Source organism: Thunnus maccoyii, chromosome 8, assembly GCF_910596095.1.
Source record: "Thunnus maccoyii chromosome 8, fThuMac1.1, whole genome shotgun sequence".
NCBI lineage: Eukaryota > Metazoa > Chordata > Actinopteri > Scombriformes > Scombridae > Thunnus > Thunnus maccoyii.
The window spans coordinates 18,298,566-18,321,876 of NC_056540.1; the positions used below are offsets into that span (position 1 = coordinate 18,298,566).

Below are 23,311 nucleotides of genomic sequence, written 5' to 3' on the forward strand. Positions count from 1 at the left end.
CAAAACATTTACAGTTTTCTCCACACTGGCAAATCAAAGTCAATTACAAAGATCATGTAAGGTGCATATTGTACTTCACATTGAATAAAAGTGAGGTTGTCTGTCTCCCTTACAACGACAAAAGCTCTCCCCATGTATGAGTTTTTTTTTCTTTTCCCCATAGATCAGGCAAATCTAATCATTACACAGTGCTAGGATGCTATGTATATTTCATACTGTGGCTCCTACGCAGTAGTGAATACATTTGATACCATAATTACATGAATATACCTTCTTCAATAATAACAACCTGCCTCACAAGAAGGCAACACACATAAAATTAAAAGCTTTAAAATAGACATAGTCCGTAGAGTCATGACATATTAAGACTGGAACAAAATCAAAAGGGCTACTGGTCCATACAGTAATTTCATTTAACTATATATAGTCTCTCAGACAAGGCAAACAGCCTCTGGTCCAATCCATCTGTGCATTTCCAATTGACTAAACTGACTATGTCTATTTTACTGAGTCTAATTCCATGGTTATATGTATATGCCTTATCTATCAAAGCAGTCTTTAGCTTATCAATGAACAGGACTATTGAACAACAATGCTGCTAACCCATCAAGCCAGTTACTGGTGTATACTGTAGAAATTATTCTAGTCAAGACATACTGTACCATAATGATCCTATAGGTGTATAGAAACAGTAGAGGCAAATGATGCTCTGAACAAGAGACCAAAGAAGTAGTAAGTGCACCGTTGTGGATTTTCTGTCAAATGTTAACTTATTGCTGTTTTTAAACTGAAGCCTGGATTACCTTTTCATTTTTGTGTTCAATATTTTTCTCATTTGAAAAAAAATATTTTGTCAGTGTAAATAAGTGCACAAAGTCAAGTGATTTTTGCTTAAGTCTACCAACTCATATTAAAGACTGCCTGAGGATTATTACTATTCTTTGTTTACCATCTGGGGTCATTTTAATATGGATCTCACAGGTTAAATCACTTCCGACTTAGGAATTGAAAGCGACGCACAAAAGGTTAGGCTTAGTGCTCTTCAAATCTGCCCTACATAAACAGCTTTTGATTATAACCCCAGCAGTTAGTCTCTTGTGATTGTGGCTTAGCTCAAAGTATTAAACTTGTCCTACCATTCCTTCTAGTGTAATGGCGTGAGCATGGCGTTTAGTAACACAGTTGTAAAGAACTACAGATGTGGTCATATTGTGGGGCCATGCATGTTTCTGTTAACATTAGCCACACTCTTCACTAACAGTGGCATCAAAAGTGGGACAGAAAGAGGCGAAAATTGACAGAAAAGGTACACTGTGATGTGGGCTCAATACTAATGTAAGCCTACAGGTTGTAGACCTTGCAGCATAAATACAGTCAATAAAGTCATTAGTTCCATGAGCAAGCCCAGATAGAGCAATGTCAAATTATACAAAAATTGGAAAGTAAGAAAATAAAATGGCCACCAGGCAGTTTTGAAAACAAGGCAAAGAAATAGAATCAATAAATATAAACACCATCAACTCTGTGATAGATATACATACATACATATAAACATACTTTACAGATCTACTGACTGTATTTGACACCTATTTTACAGAGTGGGTGCTGGAGTGGGACATTTTTTTGAGGAGGGTTCAGGGCAAACAGTATCATCCTCACTGACACAGTTAAGTAATAGCATAGGACTCAATAAAGCATTTCAAACTTCCAACGGATTCACAGGAGGAGCTTTGTCAAGTTTCAGGCAGGCAACATGAAGCGTCACTCTTTTTCTGAGATTTTTTTTCCCCCCCTCCAAGTTCATCTTTTCTGTCGATTGTATGAAGAGGTGGGGTTTGAGGCTGTAGAGACAGTAAAGTACTTGTTTCACCTCTTCAGTTCTCGCCTTCCTTCTTTCCTCCCTCTGCCCCCTCTCTTTCTTTTCTCTCTTTTTCTCTCTTTAGGTAGTGGGAGCTAGAGATTGATTTTAATCCTGTGGGAGCGAGTTGTACCTGTGCCACAGAGTGTGCCATAGTGTGGTGGTTTCAGTGCCGTCTCCTGAAATATAGAGAGACAGACAGATATAGGGAGATTGTAGTTACAATATCATAGAGCTCTGAGCAGCCTAAGCTGTAGCCTTATCAGTGCGAGGCTACACTGAACACTGAATAAAAAATCTCTGAAGAGAGAGTAGAAGATAAAAAAAGCATTCTTCAAGGCACCGCTGGCAATCAAGTCATTATCTTGTCAGTTTTCCTTGAAGAATGCTACAGGTGTCACAAGTTTGTACATTTTTCCTGTACTTATCAGAGCATGCAATCTTATCCAATTATCACTCCCAATTTGTCGTTTTTGTCTCCCACCACACTAGTGCAGCACTCTTCATTTCCCCTCAAAAAAAGCCATTTGGATCAATTTAGGCCCACTCTTTCGGACCCTTGTCGGTGGGTCCTCTGATATGTACAGAATATGACATTTGCTATTCCTCAGAGAGTTAGCAACACATCTGCCAATATCTGAATCAGGAAGAATCTGAGCTGATAGTGCTTACATTAGCAAGGCACAGTGATTACAGATGTAATGACTCAACAGAAAAAAACAACAAAAAAACAAAAAAATAATGATAATAAAATAAAATAAATGCCATAAGAAGTCACAAGGATTTAATACTGGCATCAGATTTGATTAACAAGCCTATTAGCCTTTTAAAATCATGGCTTCTACCACTGGCTATGCACCCCCCATGAGTCAGCACAAGCGCTTTGTCATCAGACCATGGGTGGCTTGTGTGACAGGCTCATACCTTCACCCACACAAATAATTTAGTACACTGCTGCCCTTGTTAACCAAGACTTTTATATTTTATTTTTGTTTGTTTTTTTAAATATAAAGATAATAGAATGAATTGCATTATAAATAGGGCATAATAACAACACGGTGGTGTGAGGAGTACTTAAACAGTATTGTATGTGTATGTGATACTACAAAAACACTATATTGAGTCATAGGAGGTCAGTTTTCTCAAGCAGGGATCATACGTGATCTGTGGCCCCAAAATTATGGGCCAAACTAAAGAATGCCTTTTTATTCTCTGCATATTCATGGTGATGTCTGAGATCACTCAAGCAGGGTGGTACTCATTTGATCTGCCTCCGCTAAGCACATACTCTCACAAGAGCTCCTCATCACTGGAGGCAGATTGACCTCTAATATCATGGGGTAGGGGTTAAAAGAAAATGATGAGATGCGTAAAAACTGAGAAGGGAGGGGAGGGAGGAGGCTTGCATTTGCAAATATGGCTCTCGCTGTATAATGAAGCCATATGGTGGCACAAATCTGTAGTCTCTGAAGTATTTTTACAAGCTTTACTCTTTATCAGCTACATCTGTAAAGTCCCTGAAAACATTTTGGTGACCTTCAACCATAAGCATCTCCCCCTGTGTGTCCTCCCAATTTTGACTCCATGGGTGGGCTTTTTGTCTTTGCTTTATTTTCAGCTGCTTTAGGTGATTGATTGATGGGCAGTGATTTGAGAGATCACTGTAAAGGCACTAAAGCACTGTCTGTCACTTTGATGAACAAAAAGGAAAACAAGACAACCTGCCTATGATCTTTGCTTTAGGACCTCTGGTATTAGGTTTAGGCTCAAGAGAGAATAAGTAGCTGGCGGCAGCAGACCGAATGCTGCTTTTGTTTTAACAGCCACACTTGAATGGATCTCTACAAATTCTCTAATATTCTCTTTTTTCCTCAAATAAAAGCAACAACCACACTCTTCGAAGAAGTGCTGCTTTTAAAGGGGACCTTTTATGCTCATATCCAGTTCTATGTTTTTATTCTAGGACTCCACTAGAGTAGCTTTGCATGATTCACAGTTCAAAAAAGTTCCTTATTTATCTTATACCGGCCCTTTATACAGCCCTTCAGTTCAGTCCCTGTCTCTTTAAGGCACCCCTCCTGATAAGTCCACTCTGTTGTGATTGGCCAGCTTTCCAATCACGTTAAGCGGTAACTTAACATGACTCTGATACGGCCTTCCAAGGGGCAGTCGTATCAGAGTCATCTTAAGTTACTGCCGATGCAAACCCAACATTTCCTGCTTCACTGCCTCAAATTATTTACTTAAATGACTAAATAATGGGAGACTGTTATTGTGAAGAATTTACAGGAAATGAAATACATTCCTCACCAAATTAGCAGAGCTTCGTTAGTGGCGCTAGAAACTGGTCAACGCAACAACATACAAAGATATTTTGAACTATTTGTTCAGTGGATCAGTTAGAAATAATACAGGGAGGAATAGTACAAGCAGAAAAATCCACAGTGAGATATTTGATGAAGAGCTGCAGACGACCAGCACACCTCCAACAGGTAAACAACTTATTTTACTTTACCATGCTGTGTAATGGAAAAACACTCACAGCGTGCCAACTTGACTCAAGTCATGGCTTGGCGTAACTACCCCCAAACATTGGAAAAATGCCATAATGTTAGCAGAGCAGTGAACTCGCTCACTGTGCGTGGAGCAGATAACCATATAAAGGAACCCGTCAAGAGCCGATGTCGGCTTGGGCTGAAAGTAGGAAAAAAAAAAGGAAACTGAGCTGTGCTTTTTGCTCACAGGGATTACTTCTACATACGTTTACCACATTATTTGACACTTTGGCCATGTTTATTATGAACATTCAACACTGTAACATCATATATATAACTGAAAATAAGGAAAAGCATAATAGGTCCCCTTTAATTATTCACTAGTCTTTGAAAATAGATTTAGTTCAAAGAAACACAAAGATGAAACGAAGGAAATATATTACAAGAAACAAGACTGGTCATCTATTGTCACATCACTTCGGATCCTGAGAATGTGACTCACCCAAGGATGGTACGTGGCATCCCTGATAATCTTTAAGGACGACTGTCTTTTTCCTTCTTTCTTATCAGCCTCTTTCGAAACCTAATTACAGTGATTTTAATCATACTGTATTACGAGTGATTAACCCTTTAGTGCATTTAATTAACCTTTGCAGCCACTGATTCTCATCAGGCAAAGCTTCATGCTATTTTTTTTCCATGACACAGGTTTTAAATAAGCACACTTAAAACTAGTGGGAAATCTAATGTCTAAAGTGGGAGGCATCACTTGTCAATTGCTCAAGGGACAGAAAAATGTAGATGTATTATCAGCTTAACATCATTGAAGATATGGTTGGTGAGTAGATCCAATGAGGACAGATTTTTCTTGATAAAATTCAAATACTGGGAGTATATGTGACACCAAAATATGTGGATATTATATGCATTAAACCTAACCTCTCTTAGAGAAATGAATAAATATACCTGGGAAATGATCAGATGCAAGCATAGGCTGATGAAGATTTGGGAGGATGTTTACTAATCATATATTCATTAATTTTAAATTATTCCCACAAAAATACTCCACTCTGATCAGCAACATAAGTGAAAATCAATTTAATTCCATGATGCCTAAAATTCATGATGGATAATAATCCAGAATTGTAGAACACAGACTGAATATGTATGCATATTTCAGGGCAGTCACTACCAGCATGAGGGGAAAATCCTTCTGACAACTCGTCAGTGTGTTGTATAAACACATTATGAATTGAATCTTTGGTACCAAGGGCATGTAGTAGGCTTATGTATAATGTACCATGGCAGAGCATAGCTTTTAACCAGGGTTTTAAATAAAAGGTGGATGAAGGGAATGACTATCAACTCTGTGTGGGTGTCTTCATAAATTATCCTAAGCACAATACTTCATGGGATCAACAGTCATTTACTAAAACTATGCCATGAGGAATTTTAACACTTGCTAGATGTCACACAGAAGCATACTGGGAGCAAAAAGGCAAGAACGAACCAAGGATCTGAAAACTGGGTGCAATATGAGGCTAGGCACAAACAAAAGCAAACACCTCATCAAACAAAATCAATTATTGATGCAATATCATGAAATGTACCCAAAATTGGACGAATGGCAGATGTGATAATTATGATCAAAACAGTAACAGAAATGAAAGCCAATGCAACCAAGCAACAACCAAACCCTAAAAAATCTTAAAAGAAACAAAATGAAAAAAAAAAAAAAGTGGTTGAAAAAGCCAGCAAAAGCAACTGGATGTTTGACACTATGACAACACACAATATGAATACAGTAAATTGCTATCCTGAGCATAGACTGATCAGCCTTGATTAATTCCATTGTGCAGGTCAAATATTAGCATGTACATACTCATACATCATGATGATAGCATTCTTTAAAGTCATCTCTAACAAAAACTATATCACATCACAGCAAACCTTTGTTGTGATGTCATTACATCAATGTGAGCCAATTCAAACAATGTACAGAATGTGTATCTACATATGCCGTTTATAACAATAATTGGGGTCATTAAAGTAGAGCATTTATGGGCTAAATGCAATGTCGGCCTGGCAGGCTTTTTATGGACTACTGCTCCCTTGGTGTTTAAGTATATTGGTCTCAAGGCTCTGCGTCACCTTGACCCCCTCCCTCGCCCCAAGCAGTACTCAGTCTTCCCCACAGCGCTCTGCTCTGGCTGTCAGCACTGAGCAAGGCCACCTCTCCTTACCTCTGATTTACATTTATTTCCCTCGCCAGCTTTTATTTATTGGGGCACTTCGCATTTGGCACATACAGTATCTCTTAGGGAATCATAAGCCCTTTGCTGTACCTTGGCATTCAAATGAGCTTCTCTCCCACAAAGCCTCACCGACACAGTTAAGACAGCACTTAATATTTTGAGGACGGAAGCCACAAAAAGTGGGATTATTTATCAAGTTGTTTTAGCACTTTTTGTGTGCGTGTGCTGTTACCTTCAGACTTTTTGCCTAAATGAATTGTGTCACTCTGGCTGCCATATTTTTTTTTTTTGCTTGGTTTGTTTAAACGTGTCAGTCAAATATATTAGCACACAGCTTCATTCGCCCTTGACCTCAAATACATCAGTAGAGTTCAGTCATTTCCACCTATCTCAGGCTCTTCTAAATCAGGTTACATTGTCACCAACCACTCACACTTAAGTTTAAAATAGCTAACCATCATAATTGCACTGCTGCAGTTAATCAAGCTTTTGAATATGAAATAAACCTGCACATGTATTTTTGTAAATGATTATGTACTTATTGTTGCTTATGAAGGAGGGTGAATACAGGAAGTACAGTGAAAGGTTTGCTGTATTAATTGTGGAAAATTATGTTTTATTCTTTCATTTTGTTGCAACTCTTGAGCATACTTATTTTCAAGTGCAAATGACATTCATGTAGACATGGTCATGGTCTGTGTGGGAAAATTCCCCGACTCCATGCTGCCACCCTCCCCCTTTCACATCACCTACCATGGGACAGCAAGGGGAGTGTGACTGGGGACTAGTGTGGGTGGGTTTAAAAAGGAAGTCATGAATTACCTGTCGGGTGGTGATTTGCCCCGCAGTCTTGAATCCCCCCTGACAGCTGCACTCTGAGACACTGTATGGGTCGGAGCTAGTCGATGAGCACTTGGAGAGTGAGTCACAGCCCACCACGAATGTGTTGTCCAAGGGGAGTTCCTGGATCACATGGTGTTTCTTTGGGGCCACTGGAGTCTCCGGTTTGATTTGAAATGTAGGCTGAGGGGACGCAGACTTGTAATGCTTGGCTAAGTCTGGGCTGTCGGGTTTGAAGGTGGTGGGCGTGGTGGCCCAGTTGTACTTCCCCATGGTTTGCTCCTCTAGCTCCACAGGGAGATCTAGTGTACCATTAACATGCTCATGGGTGGGGTCGTCAGGCTTGGATTCATCTATGGTCACAAAGTTCAGGAGGAGGTTCTTGGGGGATCGCTTCTTTCTCTTCTTCTTCTTCTTGATCTGACGGTTCTCTTGGTTGGGTGACACCCACTCACCACTCTGCTTGCCCTTCTGTACCACTTTGTGTCTGGGTGTCTGCCGGCAGCGCACCAAGGCAGTCACAAATATCACCAAGATGACAGTCATGGTCCCTGCTATGATAGCTATGACAACAATCACATATCCGTTGGCTTGAGGTGTTACCTCACTGTCCCCTATGTTACGGTCCAAGGGTGTCTCCATACTTTTTCGCAGCTGCTCTTGAATAAAGGTAGCATTTGACACAGTGTCATTGACAAACAAGTGAATAAGTGCAATAGCATGTAATGACTCAGGCTGGCCTAGATCTTTGACCTTGACGACCAGCCTATGCAGCCCCTGATCAGCTGCCACAATTTTCTCCTGCAGTGTTACGTTACCCGTTGTTTTGTCGATGGTGAAGAGACCTCGAGGGGAGACCCTAGATGTTATGATGATGCTGCTGATAATACTATACTGCAGCTCAGCATTCATACCAGTGTCATTGTCAATGGCAAACACTCTTGTGACCACAGCTCCAGGGGTGGTGGTGGTCCGCACTAGGTCATATGAGTAATTGGAGGATGGGATGACGAACACAGGGCGATTGTCGTTCACATCGACTACATTTATAGTGACCTTGGCATAGGAGGAGCTCGGAGGCTGCCCTCCATCAACTGCCTTGACCATAAATGTGTAGGAGCTTTGCTGCTCCCTATCAAAGGTGATATTGGGTTTGATCACACCGGTTTGGGGATCGATGATGAAATTATCTTTCCCGTTCAAAATGGACAAGGTTATAACAGCATTATCTCCTGCATCTGCATCCGTTACTGTGATTAAGCCCACAGTTCCATAGAGAGGCAGGTTCTCAGGCACATAGAAGTTGTACTCAGGGTGTGTGAAAGCTGGGCTGTTGTCATTAAGGTCCTGGACGATTAGCCTGACAGTGACATTGCTCTGCAGGGATGTGGAACCATTGTCCCTCGCTATGACAGTGAATGAGTACCTCTCCTGCTTCTCTCTGTCCAGTCGTTTGCCAACAGAGAGGATTCCTGACCGTCTGTCTATGTTAAACCCATCAGGCGCATCAGGGCCGAGAGTATAAATGATCTCAGCATTATGTCCACTGTCTGCATCAGTAGCGCTGATTTTTATTAACTGTGTAGAAGGGTCATTGTTCTCCGGTATGGAAAGTTGGATTTCCGGCTGGGGGAAGATGGGTGCATTGTCGTTCTCATCCTTGATTTTAATTAAAACCATAGCTGAAGTGTTCAAAGGAGGCGTCCCCCTATCCGAGGCCACTATCTTAATTGCATATTCTCGAGTCGTCTCATAATCTAGGGGGGCAGCTGTCTCTAGTAAGAATTGATCATTAAAGACAGGCTTCAACCGAAAAGGAACATCATGGTCAGTGTAGCAAGCTACTTTGCCATAAAGATCTGCATCCTTGTCAGTAACAGTAATTAGGGCTATTTTGGTGTTGAGAGGCGCATTCTCAGACAGCAGAACAGTCCCATTAACCAGGTTGATAATGTAGCGAGTGTCTATGGAGGGAACATTGTCATTAACGTCTGTTACATTAACAATCACTGTGGCTCTGGAGGGGGTGGAGCTGCCATCGCTGGCCAGAACGATGAGTTTGTGAACAGGTGTTAGTTCCCTGTCCAGCGGCTGCTTCACAGTGATCAGTCCTGTAGAGCTGTCAATGGCAAAGTGACGTTTTGTTGAGGCAGAGATCTGGTTGCTGAAGGCGAAGTGGATCTGTGCATTGGAACCAAGGTCTGCGTCCGTGGCATGAAGCTGAACAACTGATGTCCCCATGGGAGCATTCTCTGGTACTGTGACCTCCACCTCACTGTCCTTGAAGATGGGACGATTGTCATTGACATCAGAGATGGTGACTTGGAGAATGGCAGTGCTGGACTTGGGAGGGTTGCCACCGTCCTCCACTTTTATCTTCATGACAAAGGTGTCCTTCTGCTCACGATCCAGGTTCTGCTGAACGATTAGCTGCGGCCACTTGTCACCCTCAGGAGTCTCAATGATGTCTAAGCCAAACTCGCTGACACTCTGCAAAGACAAGACAAGATTTTGAGTTGCTTTCACTCACTAGTAACTAAAAAACTTTTTGAAAGGACTAACTATGAAACTATGAAAGGCTTCATCCTCTTTTTCTCACAGTCATCCTTTTTACAGAATTTATTTTTCCCCTTTTATATTTTTTGTTTGTCTGTTTATTTGTTTATTCTCCTTATTTAATGCATGTGTGTAAGGGTGTCATATGTTGTGCCAATTCTGAGGTCATCTCGCAAACTTGACTGACTTATTAATACCATAATGAATAAGAATATCAGATTTTCACTTGGGTGATAATACAGAATGTTACAGTGCACATTGCTACAGAGATAAAGAACTTGATTCTGAGATGTACTTGATCTTGTATTTAAGAGTGTACATTTTTCAGTTGTCTTAGAAAGCCAGAATAGGTTGTTGAGGTATTTCCTTAGGTTACTCAGGTTCATTTTTAGCCCTTCTTTGGATCAGGCTTTTAGGGAGTGATGAATGTCAAGAGCAAATTAAACAGCCTGGGACATTCTTAAACAAGGCAGCTGGTTCTTGGCTCTGCTCTGCTCATCTCAGTTGGGTACCCGTAAATCAAAAGCATTTTCAAACATGCTAATCATCAGCTCATTTCAAAGTTTTATTCATTTCTCTTATACACTATACAATACATACTCCAGAAACAGAAAATGTAATTTAATTAATCCTTTTAAAAATGTGACCAATCATTGCAGTAAATCAAGTCCCAACATCCTTCCTTGCGACCACTACTTGAAAGGATCCTTTTACCTCCTCATCATATTTATTCTGTCTTCACTAAAATTAGATTTCATTCTACTTTCCTTTCTTGTGTCAAGTTAGAATAGAGCAGGCAGTCTTGCAAGACTTGATCACCATAGATTAAGAAAAGGGGAGTGAAAAATTCTGCATATTAGGAAGGGTTTTTGCTCAAGAAGGGCTAAATCAAGGCAAGAATAGAGCCGGAGGAAAATGAAAACAAATGCATAAGTAATCCCCATGAGAAACTGAAGGAACTGGCACTGGCTGTTAAGAGTAATTGCCTTCCACCCAAAAAATGAGCACTAATATTTACAGTTTCAAATGGAGTATGGTATGGATCCATACACAATTCCAAATTAGAATAGAGAGGAAGGATAGGAAGGAAGAGAGAGGGAGAGACAGAGAGAAAAGTGACAGAATAAGAGAGGAAGAGAGAGGAGTAGCGGGGAGGAAATAAGAAGATCAAGCCCATGAATGAGCTGCATGCACATTATGAAACAAAGAAGCCCTTTGAAGCTCTTTCAGTCAGTAGCAGTTTCATGGTAAAACAAGAAAAAGCATCCTCTTTAAAGAGATAAGCTTCATGCTGCACATAATGTTGGAAGAGATTACTCTGTCTAGGCACAGCTATCAAATGAGATTAAGATATATACATTCTCCTTGTTCAAGGAAGGAACATTTCAACCAAATTGTGAGCACAAGTAGGTTTTAAAATCTAGAACCGTCCTTGTGCCAACATAGCGTTGTAGCCGACACAAGGAAACGTGCAGCTGCAGCATGTAAATTATTGTGTACTCTGAAAATTGCTTGCCGAGGGAATGTTGTCAACATATCAGTGATTGACAGAACTACTTAAAACAGCCAACACTGCAGCAATGATCTTTCAGACCTTATTTTGTGATCCTTCTGGCAACCAAAAGTCATACAGGGATAAGTAGACATGGCATATAAAACTATGTGTGGAAATGTAGAGAAGCTGCCTTATGGATAAACTGTGCTGATTCTTTATGCACATTGCAGAACTATTTCTGGCATAACTGAAAGGTCCAGGACAGCATTCTGAGGGCTCTATTGCTAAGCACTGCTCCATCCACACAGAGCTCCTCAATCCTCAGTTGTTTGAATAGTTCACAGATACAGCACAGTAGCTGAGTATCTGCACACTGATATTTGGCAAAGCTTGATGTTAATAGTAGGATGTTGAGTTAGGATGTGTCAAAGGGAATGCTGCATAATGATTTATGAGCCAGCATTTCCTCTATGCTTTTGTCTTGGTTTCACACAATTTTACAACTGACAAGACAGCACTCAGCGCATTTCAATAAGTTGAAGAGAGCTATCTCTCAGGCTGTGCATCCTCCTGAATGCAAAATTAGTCTGGTGGATTGTGATAAGATCTAGGGCAGGCTAAGAAAAGGCCAAATACTAGCATGAATCACTCACTGGAAACCCTAAGGCTGAGCAAGAGGGACAAAGCTTTCTAAACGGCTAAGTGTGCACGTTATACTATGCCTCACTCTTTCTCCACACATACACTGTACAGGTGCCTGTCTCCTTGAACTTTGATGACTTGCCATTCATTCCACATTTCAGGGCCACAGGTCTCTACAGTGATAAGAGAGGAATCAGGACACTGTATACTGTATGTGGCATGTGTGCGGTACACAATGTCATCAGAGTTGACTAATTTAAATGAAAATGATTGAGAGACACTGACAGAAGCAGAGGTGGGTGATGATGAGGGAAGGATGACTCTGAATGCCATTCTGCAGACATTGCCTCAGATTATCAGTGGATGCATCTTTCAGTCAAGTTGATGACCTTATTAAAACTCAGAGGAGACTGAGATTGGGCTGTGAATATATCAGGAGGACTCTAGTCACGGTGATGGCCATGGATGGGGCTAACTGGGGAGGGCTATTCATCACAAGCTATAGCACCTCTTTATAATGCTGATAGAAACTCACTCTCTCTTTGTCTACGTCTCTCATTCCTCCCTCATTCTTTCTCTCCATCCCTCATCCACATTTGCCCCTGGCCATGATCTCATGCATATAATTAAGACAAAAGAAGCTTGGAAATGTTTGTCTCTTTTTGTCAACCCCTAGAAGAGGATAATGTGTCAAAATAAGATGCTAATGAAAACTGGAAATTCTTGACAGTGAGCTCTCTGCCCAAAACTCCTTTTCACTGCCTATAGGCAGCATGCAATGCATTAATCAAAATTTTCTTGCTACTTGGGAATGGAGCTTGAATAAATTTTGCATCTTCAAATGCAAAGCTAGATTCAGTTTGCAAATGAAATTATTCGAGCTCAGACTTGGAGTACCAGCAAAAAAACCACTCCATCCACTTAAATATCTTAGGTATATTTCAGATAGACATGTAGCAACCAAGTAGATAGCAAAATACCCCAGGAAAAACCTAGGTAGGAGGCAAAAGGTGAAGTCCAAGAGCCCTCCAGATTGCCCAACCAAAATACAGACATCCACTTCATCATCCTGTTTATCAGTGAGGCATAGTCTAGCAGCACATTGATCTACACGGAATGACTTGAACAAGACGCCCACTTTAAATGTGTCTGAAGATGTTGACACAGATGCAACTTGGATTAATGTAGTGTGTGATGCTGCAAAATCATACATGACTGGGATAACTAAAGAGGCCGATGTGTGTGAAAAGCCAAAATTCTAAGCAAAACCAACAGCAGAATCTCCTTTAGTCTTAAGTATGTTTCTGTGTGGGCTTTGAGTTATCCTGTGAATATGTAAAGTGATAGAATCTGCTTTCATGGGGGATCCTCCTCCATCCATGCATGTGATTGCTTTTTCTGACCTTGACCATTTCTTAGGACGCCTTTTCTGCAGTTCAGGTGACGTAACACACCACTGCACTACACTGATGACAGAGTTTCACTCAAAGTGTGATTACCAACCATTATGTGTGATGCTGGAGCACTGTGTAGAATGAAATTACCCATTGCCCCTCTTTGCTTTGGAAAAGGACAAAGTTATACAAAAAGAGGCTACCATGTTTCTTTCATTTGTGTTGACAACTAGACAACTAAGGCATGCTACATGTGCAGTGGCAGACCATTGAGTGTGTCTCACTGTGATACACAATGGTTGCAATTTCAGCATCGTGCCCTGCACAACACAAGAAAACTGGGCAAACTATCATTCTGGGGGAGCTTCTGAGACAAATCTCACAGGACCATACAAAGATAGTCCAAGGGTGGCTTAACGGCTAAGAGCTATTCTAGGAAATGCTTGCACATTCCTTCCCCACTAAACCCTTGGCTTTCTCCTGCACTCCTGAAATAAAAAATACCAAAGGTTGAAAATGTCTCTGGCTCCTTTAATGCTTCTCCCTGAGTTTTACTCATATGGAACCTGGAACACAAGGAAATTAATCTCGAGTACAATGAGAATATAATGAGAAGAACTAAATCAGGGACGCAGTGCCAAGGATGCTGTAAGAAGAATTTCCTGCAAAAGATAATACAACTGCAGCCTAGGCAAGGGTTTTAGAAAGCTTTATATTGTGAAAAGGGCAAAGAAAATGATTGCAGATGATCATTATAATGAGCAGAACATTTGCTTGGTGATTTTCCAGGCATGAACAATTCAGGACATTGCGCTGGAGAGGCCTTGGCAGTAGGGAGACTCTTTAAAAATGCAAATTGGTATTCAAGGCAGACACGGACAGCAACGATTCTGTTCATTCCAACCCAGTGTTAACTTCATCTAAGACTCCAAGATGGACTTGTCATTTCTGTCTCGCAATGTGCTCTCAAATCCAGTAACCTTTCTTTATTTATAATGTTTAGGCTTTTCTCCAGAGTGCTTGCATCTCCCTCTTTAATTACACTTCATTTGTAAGAGCTCATGTCATCTCCAATATTCATCTATCCACAAAGCATAGAGTGTTGTCTAGACTATAAATGAAGAATGCATGATATTATCCTACTTTTCTGGATTTAGGGCTGACTCCATTAAGCAACGGAGAATATTGCACTGCAGTATAATAGCGCATCAATTAGATGATGAAGAAAAGCTTTGCCTAGTTCTGCATGAGACACCTATTAGCATAATACAGTACATTCGTTCTCACTTGCTTTACTATGTTCAGCACATGTAACCTGTTGCAGGAAATTGGACATGCCTTATATGCTGTGTCTGCAATTTCTACTGCATGTTCTCTGATATTACTATACATGGTGAGAACCTCCCTTTCTTCACAGCCTACGCTCATAATGAAATAAAGCACAGGGAAGTATTAATGGCTGGTATAAAACATTGTAGGCTTCATGACATATTCCACTTTATGAAAAAGTAGGTCATATTTTCAACGTAGAGGCAAAATTAATTTCCTATATGGAAATACACCACAGCCCTATAGCACTATACTGTAGCAAGTTTACAGAGGCGGGTATAAGAGCGGAAATCAAAATCATATTGCATGAAGACCAAAAAACAGGGAAAGAAAAATAATGTAAAGATTCACCGATTTAAAAAGTCTCTAATAAGACCCAATGCATCAAAGATAGCAACCCCCATCCAGACAGGTGGCCTGCTGCAGGCCTATCAGTGAGTCAGAGCTTCATCAATAATGCGTTTGCTGACTAATATACTGCCTGCGCTGGAGACAGTCGACCATTGAGTTATTTGAAAAGAAAATTCATTACTTCCTAATACTTCCCATTTCATCTCAATGTAATTGTTTCTCCAAGACAGATTGTTACAATGGTCTTTAGTTTATCAAATGTATTGTAATTGTTCTTTGCTTGGATTTTAAAAAGAACAATTTATTCTACTAAAAGCTATTTATTCTATTAAGTCCATCAGGAAAACCAGTAATTTCTAGACTGTTCCAGTATTATAAGGCTTTGGGCACGTATCTTTCACTATCAATATCTTTCACTCATTCACCATTTAACTAAATTAATTTGTACAAGATGGCTTTTAGTTTAGAGATGAGATTGTCGACATACCGTAATAGCCTCCATCAACTTCAATTTTAGTGAAGTGACTCTTTATAAGTATTTGTACTTAGGAATTCAGCTCCAGGTACTTGGGTGCTTTTAATTATCATTTAACTAATTTATAGAACAGGGGGTATATATCAAATTAAGATATATAGGGAACTTGATTGGCATATACTCAGAAACTATAAACAAATGCGCCACCTCCCATGGTGATTTAGAAAAAAAGGTTTTTTAAATATATGTAGTCACATATGTCACATTTACAAATTAACCAAGGTTCCAACTAACAAACCTTTAGAATGGTTATCGTAACTACATTTGTGTTGTACACCAAGACTGCTAACAGTAGACAACCCCCCCCCCCCCCCCCCCCCCCCCCCCACACACACACACACACACACACATACACCAAACCATGCATCTTCTATCAAATTAAGATAACTGAGGCCACCCTAAACATTAAAAAAAATCCCCATTCATTTTCATTTTGTATGTGTGAGAGATTAAACAAGAGTGATCCTCACCTTGACTAGTTCATAATGTTGGATCCCATTGATCCCTACATCAGGGTCAAATGCTGAGGGCACCGGGTATCGGGTGTTGATGGCTGTGTTCTCTGGGATGGAGATGTTTATTACAGTGGACTGGAAAAGGGGTGCGTTGTCATTCACATCCTCTATCAGGAAGCGGATCTTGACCAATCGGAATATCTCGTCGGGCAGCACGGCCACCTCAATCTCATAGTAGCAGCGTTTCTCAGCGAAGACACCTGAGCACAGCTTCTCCCGATCGATTCTGTGATTGGTGGTAAAGATCTCCCCCGTGTTGGCCTCCACTCTCACCAAAGGCACGTCACCTGTCTTGTACACAGGCTTGAACTGCAGCGGCGAGGATAGCCTAATGTTGGGGTCTAGGTTGAGGTCCACATCCTTGCGCAGGTTCCCAATGCGGACGTTCTCTGGCTGCTCCTCTTTCACCGTGTAGTCCTTCTCCTGGGCCAGGCATAGCAAGACCACGCAGGTGAGCAAGACCACCAGCACATGAGCCTGACTTGCTAAGTCCATACTCAAGAGTGGATGGAGCTTCACCTCTACAGCAGCAATTCTGTCACAAGAGAGGGAGACAGAGAAAAAAAAGAGAAAAGAGAAAGACAGAACACACAATGTCAATCGACAAAATTACATGGCATTCAAGTTCTGCTGTAATTAGTACTATTTTCCCTCACGGAGAGTTTTCAACTTGACCTATTCATCCTAACTAGTTATGAGCCCACATCCTTCCCATGTCTTTGAGAGCAAATTAATCGCAGTTTTACACAATTAACCTTTGATGACTTCCACTGAGTAAGCGGACACGTAAAGGTTAGTAGTTCACGTATTCCATCAATCCATTTCATCACTGTAATGAACCATTTCATATTTGTATTGAGAAGTATGAAATCAGTTGAATTCACTGTTGCGATAAAATAGTTTGCTTTGAAAGCTTGTTCACAAACTGCTGTGCACGGCACAGAGGAAAACTTAATTTCATATTTGAGTCAATGCGAGACAACATGGTGCAGTGGTATCTTCATAAACTGCACCTCACATCCAGACTTCAACTGATTGGGAAGCAGCAGAACTGAGCCTTAAGCATTGGTGTTTGCATGCATGAACACACACATACTTGCAGTTGTACCGCTTGACAGCAGCTTTTAATGGAGAGCCTCATTTGCTCTGAATGTAAACAATTGAGCTCTCAAATATTTCATGAACGCCCATGTGTGTAAACATGCACAGTATGATAAGAGCACTGTTTAGAGTAACTGTGGTGGAAGGAGACAACAATACAAAATTATTTATTGTGGGAGCTGCCATCAGTCAAATTAGAGAAATTTAATCATATGTCATTACATCCTGATGGATGTGTGTTCTCCAACATCAAATTTAAACAGCATGCAGTTTACTGTTTGTACTGAATGATGCCTATGATAAAACCCTTAACAGAAAATAAAGTGAAATGGGTTTATAATCACTGAGCATTATTCACTGCTCAGTTTTCTGGAGTTGGGTGCCAATTCATTTGATGCTGCAATTGCACAACATCTTTAACTGTTTTATATGTTCAAAAACTTGCCAAAGGGCAAGAACTCCATTTGCCAAAACTGAAGTAGGTCATTGGAAGTCATACTCTGCAAAGACTTCACTGTCAGTATAAGCTAGCATGAAATATTGACTGCTTTACACCCGTTAGTTAGTAGGTTTCCTCACCAGTTATTCAGGTAGTTATTTGATGTAGTTTGCTAGCTCATATTTTGACTAAATCATTAATTTAATCCACTCTCAGAAATCCTTTAAAGCTAAAAGTAAATTCCATCTCTTCTACCATAATGACACTGGTCTCCATACATGCTTGGATGACGAGGCTTTTTGACATTATGGTGGTGGTAATTCAGTGTAATTATTACTGTATATCTGTGCTCAGTTGATTTTATTGAAACAGCAAGAAAATTACATTACTGGTCTTTAAATTGTTCTCAGCGCAATGACGTATCACGGTAAAGCCACCAATGCACAGCTGTTTACTTCTTATGATAATAACTGACCCCCCATGTGTATTCCAGTGCAATATATTTAATAACTAATATAATTTGATTTCATAGTCCACAGTGTGTTTAGGTCAACCAACCCCCTGAGTGTTTATTAACCTCATAAGATTTTCCTCAAGACATTGGTTTGTATTCATAAGGCTGCTGCCTTGAAATCAAACGTCCATTTCCTTCAAATGTGGCAAAAGTGTATGACAGCCATCACACAAACGATGTACAGCTGGTGCTGAAAAGGCATACATACCTGCAGTAACAAGGGACCACAAATAGCTCTTTGGGAACCGCAATATCCCCTGCTTTATGAAATTTCCATCCATTTACATGAGTCAAACAATATCCTGTAGAAAAGGTATGACTACCTAAACTGCACTACAGGGGTCCTCTAAATTGGCAAGGCAACAGCGTTCATAGCCATTGAAGCTCTCGGCCTACTGACAAAGGGGAATTGATTAAAAATAAGAATTTAATTAAGCTAGTTTTGAATCAGCAACAATTGCAAGGCATTCATGCAGCCTGTAAAGACAGATTTCTTTTCACACATTTCATAAAGCAGTCACATGAGACTCATTAAAGAGCAGTTGGACAGAAATAACATGGCTGACATGGATCATAGGGTTATTCATTCTACACATATAGTACAGGCAATGCTGTACTGTCATGTCAAAATATTGATGAGATATATCCCATTAGGGTCTGTGACACACTTTACTTTGAAGTGTGCATCTTTTTTAGAGTGAGCAGCGATTGCTTTACTGTGATGATCGCCAAGCAGTCCAAGGCTGAGCTCGCACAACGCATAATGAAGTTTAAATTACATCCTTAAATGGGATGTGATTCACTGAAGTGAAAAAACAGAAAAGATCAAAGCATGATCTAGATTTCGTCTCTCTTGTAAGTGACAATAATGTTCTGCAGGATGAAGGGGTGTAGTATGTTTTTTGACTTAGAGTGCATGCAAGAGTACAAATGTAGTAACAGAAAGGACACCCTGGCAATGCTAATATGATGTTAGGAAACTACATTTTACTAGAAATATAGGAGTACATATGTGCTCGATACATACATACATACATACATACATACATACATACATACATACATACATATATATATATATATATATATATATATATATATATATATATATATATATATATATATATATATATATATATATATATATATATATATATATATCAATAAATTATGGCCAACTTGTTTAGTCTTTCAACACTAGTCCCTAATGCATGCTCCTTTCTCTTAACTGTGATTTTCCTACATTTGCGCGGCTTTTCACTTGTCACAACTCTTTATAAACCTGTCCATGAGGGATAGGCTAGGTGAGAGAAGGAATTGTGCTGGAGGGAAAAAAAGTAAGAGGGAGGGAGAAAGAAATTCTAGGTGTCAGTCAGAGTGTCTCCTTTGCTTACATTTCACTAGTCTCCTGAAATGCTATTTTGAGCCCCAGACAGCAGGTTGAATCCAGTAGGCAAACTCAAGCCTCCCTCTTGGGAGACACAGAGTGAAGAGGAGCAGGCCTGCCCTGGATCACTTTACACGACAGTGTGATGGACAGGCCTTCCTGGTGTTTGTATCCACTGAAGGTAGCAGCGAGAAGGGAGACATACAGCTACTGTCACCCCCTACATTCACCCCTAAAGATACCCCCAACTATAAACTTTAGTGTGGTTAGTCTGAGGCTGGGACTCAAGACATTTGGAGTCCTTTAACTGTCAAATAGGTTTTCACCACTGTTGTATCTATCAATATTGTCTGTGGATCCAAAGAGATTTTCAAAAGAGGGTATTAAGTAATACTTTTGATTGTCTTGGGCTTTTTCTCTTTTAAGAGCTTTAAGGATCGCTGACAGCCTGACAGACCAGGTTTCTGTCAAGATCAATCAGTTCTTTTTCAGTCCACACAGCCAGAACAATTCTCCTTACACGGTGAAGGAATAAAAGTTGTTTTCTCTTGGGAAACTTCAACAATGACTACATTACCTAAAGTCGTGCTTGAAAGCGAGAAAGTGCAAGAAAGCAATGTTTGACATAAGTGGCCACATTGACAATGTTAATAATAGATTTAATACTGACAAAAGATGTATATTCAAGTTCAAATATCACTGGGATTTTCACATTACACTTTATTTTATGAATGAAAAAAGAAATAGAAGACATATCAAAATTCTGACACATAATTTGTAGCACAATGTTTGCATAAAGTCTGGCAGTGCTGTTTGGCTGAATATCCCCGTGGCTCTTCACATTTCAATCAGTTTTTTGATTTCTTAGATGGACTTAGATTATGAAGAGCTGTACTTGGGCGATTAAATGGTCGCTGGGTAATATTTCTTACCCTCTGCATTAACAAAATGACTAACTAATTCACAATGTTGTAATCATGGACCTCAAGAGGGCAGTCTATACATGCAAAGGTAATCGTAATGCTAAATGTAAGTGTGATCATTTCGCTGTGGCTTTATGTCATCATCAATGTTAACCCGGACTTTAAAATCCAACATTCATCAAATGAAAATGAGGGAAAAAACCTTGAATTATGGACAAGTGAATTAATTGTCAGATAAACTATTCAATTAATTAAATCAAAGTCAGAACATTTTAAACTGTAGTCTGGAGCCACTAATATTAAGAATAATTGCTAAAATAGGTTTTTCTTTTTTATTAATAGTTGAAAAACTATGTCACAACATATTAGACATTTTGCATATGTCACAGTGGCCATATCTCAAAACAAAATAGTGCTGCAGACACAATCATGGATTCTGAAATAGTCATATTCAATATATTTCCCTTTGTGGGAAGTTAAAAGGACTATTGAAATAGTCCTATATATAAACCTATATGGTGAATATCAGAAAACTATGCAAGAGAAGATCTAAAATGTTTGGTGTAAATGACGGACAAACTCTTCATTGACCAGAGTTTTTATAAAGACTATTTGATTGCTAAAAAATACATTTTTAAGGGTATTGAATGTGTTTCAGTGGAGAAACCAAACGTGCTGTAGGATGAACTTGAAAAGCAAAACAAAAAAACAGCATCATTGACACCTAGAAGGCATCTCTGAGACAACAGGTTAGTTTTGTCCAGGATACATAGTTTCCTTAGAAGTTCATGACTTTCAAAATCTGCAGTCAATATTTAGTTGAATTTATCAGAAGCCTAAGAAGTAACTGGAGATATACTGTTGCAACAAACAGTATCGCAAAGTATCGCCAATTGCTCTGTACCTACGGGTTTATTTGAAGTATGGATGCGCATTAATATACTGTTTTACTGCTATTTTCAAATTAAATACAAAACTTAGGCTGCTTCCATTTACTCACTGACTCTTCTTTTAATATAAATGCCTCCACCTACATTCAAAATATGCTGCTCACCTTGGGAAGGTTCACATTACCATTTGATTTAATTCTCCAGCAAATATTGAGTTCAGTAGGCCTTGTGGGGGTCTTTTAAAAACGGGCCCAATAATAATAATAATCTATTGCATATTGAGCAGGTATAACATATTGGGTATCCAAACAACCAACTGTGGCGGTTAATCTCCAGGCCAACGGGGAATTATATCGTGCCGAACTGTTATTCCTAAAAGCAAACATTACATATTTATTTATTTTTTCCTAGAGTCTGAGCGTGAACAGACTGATGGCCCCCGAGGTTATGGTCTGTGACAGCTGAACCGCTTGACCACGAGTGCGCTGTTGCCGCGCACCCACGCACCGAGTTTAGCGGCCAAGCTGCTGGGAAACACAGCACTGAAAAGTCCCCGCAGTTGGATGCTGTTAGAAAAGTAGGCCTATCTATTTAGCGATCAGTAGTGAACAAGACTGAATAACGCCCGAAGTCGTGACCAACCGCACACCGCACATTCATAATGCGACAACTCAGCTTACATTATCCACGATGTGCCGTGTCCATGAACAATTTCTATTTACATAAGGTGCACGGGGACGCCTGTTATATCTTTGGAACAGCTCTAGGAAAACCCACGGAACATCAACATGTCCCACTATCGCAACACAGTGATTTATCCAAGTGCCTCGCAGACCATCACTAAATTTTCACCCGGCTTATGTTGCTCTCAGTGACTGTAAATACAGCGAAGGTCCTCGCCGGTGCTGGGACATCAATTTGATTTTATACGGACCACATAAATTGGACTGCTGGGCGCTCTCCAGTATTTGTGAATGCGCTCAGGAGATACACCAGTCATGTGCTTGCATATGCACATAGACCACTAAAGTGAAACACATTTTGATCACAACAGTAAAGTCAATGTAAAGAGCAAAGCTTACCCTTTCCACTCGAATAGGATGAAAAATCAACCGCGAGTACCGTCGCGTAGAGACATCACTGATTTACAAAAAAAGAAGTGCCATGAATTAAATTGAAGTGGGGGAAAGGGGGAGAAAGGATCCTCATCAGAAGCGGCAGCAAAATGCAATGCAAATAGAAAAAAAATGTTATCCACTACAAAAACTTATCCATGCGCTAAAACAACTGTGGTCCTCATGTGCAAGAGAAAAAAACACGCACACGTCAACTTTGTTTGAAAAGGACGCTGTAATTCCTCTTCGGATGTCTTGGGTTCGCAATCCCACGGGCGGAGATACGCATTGATCCAAGCTTGTTTTACATAAACTTTGTATCCCTAGCCTACGTTTGCCTTGAAATTCCTACTTTATTCTACCAGCAGTGAAAATCGCTGGTACCAAACGGACACGTGTGCGTTAAAACGCTTCTTGACCCGCGCGTAAAACTTCAATCCAAAGACGCAAAAAATGGACTTCTGATGGAAAACTGAAAGCTTACAACTAATTAATTTTATAACCACTTGTTTAGACTGATTAGAGGTTGTGCACGCTCCCTAAAAACTCTAAAAGGAGGGATGCAGAAAGCGCCTCGCCCCCCCAAATGGAGTTGGATCAAAGTGTGCCTCAGTGCAGCATCACTTACAGGAGCCCTGATAGGCGGTTCACCGTATCTGTCTGCTAAGCTGTAGATG

General features: G+C 40.1%; 1 protein-coding gene across 1 annotated transcript; it reads right to left on the minus strand.

Moving 5' to 3' along the window:
- On the minus strand, positions 1-22,804 carry pcdh11 (protocadherin 11). The gene is made up of 4 exons (XM_042418057.1): positions 22,602-22,804; positions 16,221-16,800; positions 7,431-9,938; positions 1-2,037 (listed from the first exon to the last, which is right to left on the minus strand). Exons 2-4 carry the CDS (start codon positions 16,758-16,760, stop codon positions 1,954-1,956), a joined length of 3,132 nt encoding a protein of 1,043 aa, XP_042273991.1. The 5' UTR covers positions 16,761-16,800; positions 22,602-22,804; the 3' UTR covers positions 1-1,953.
- Positions 22,805-23,311: the final 507 nt, after the last annotated feature.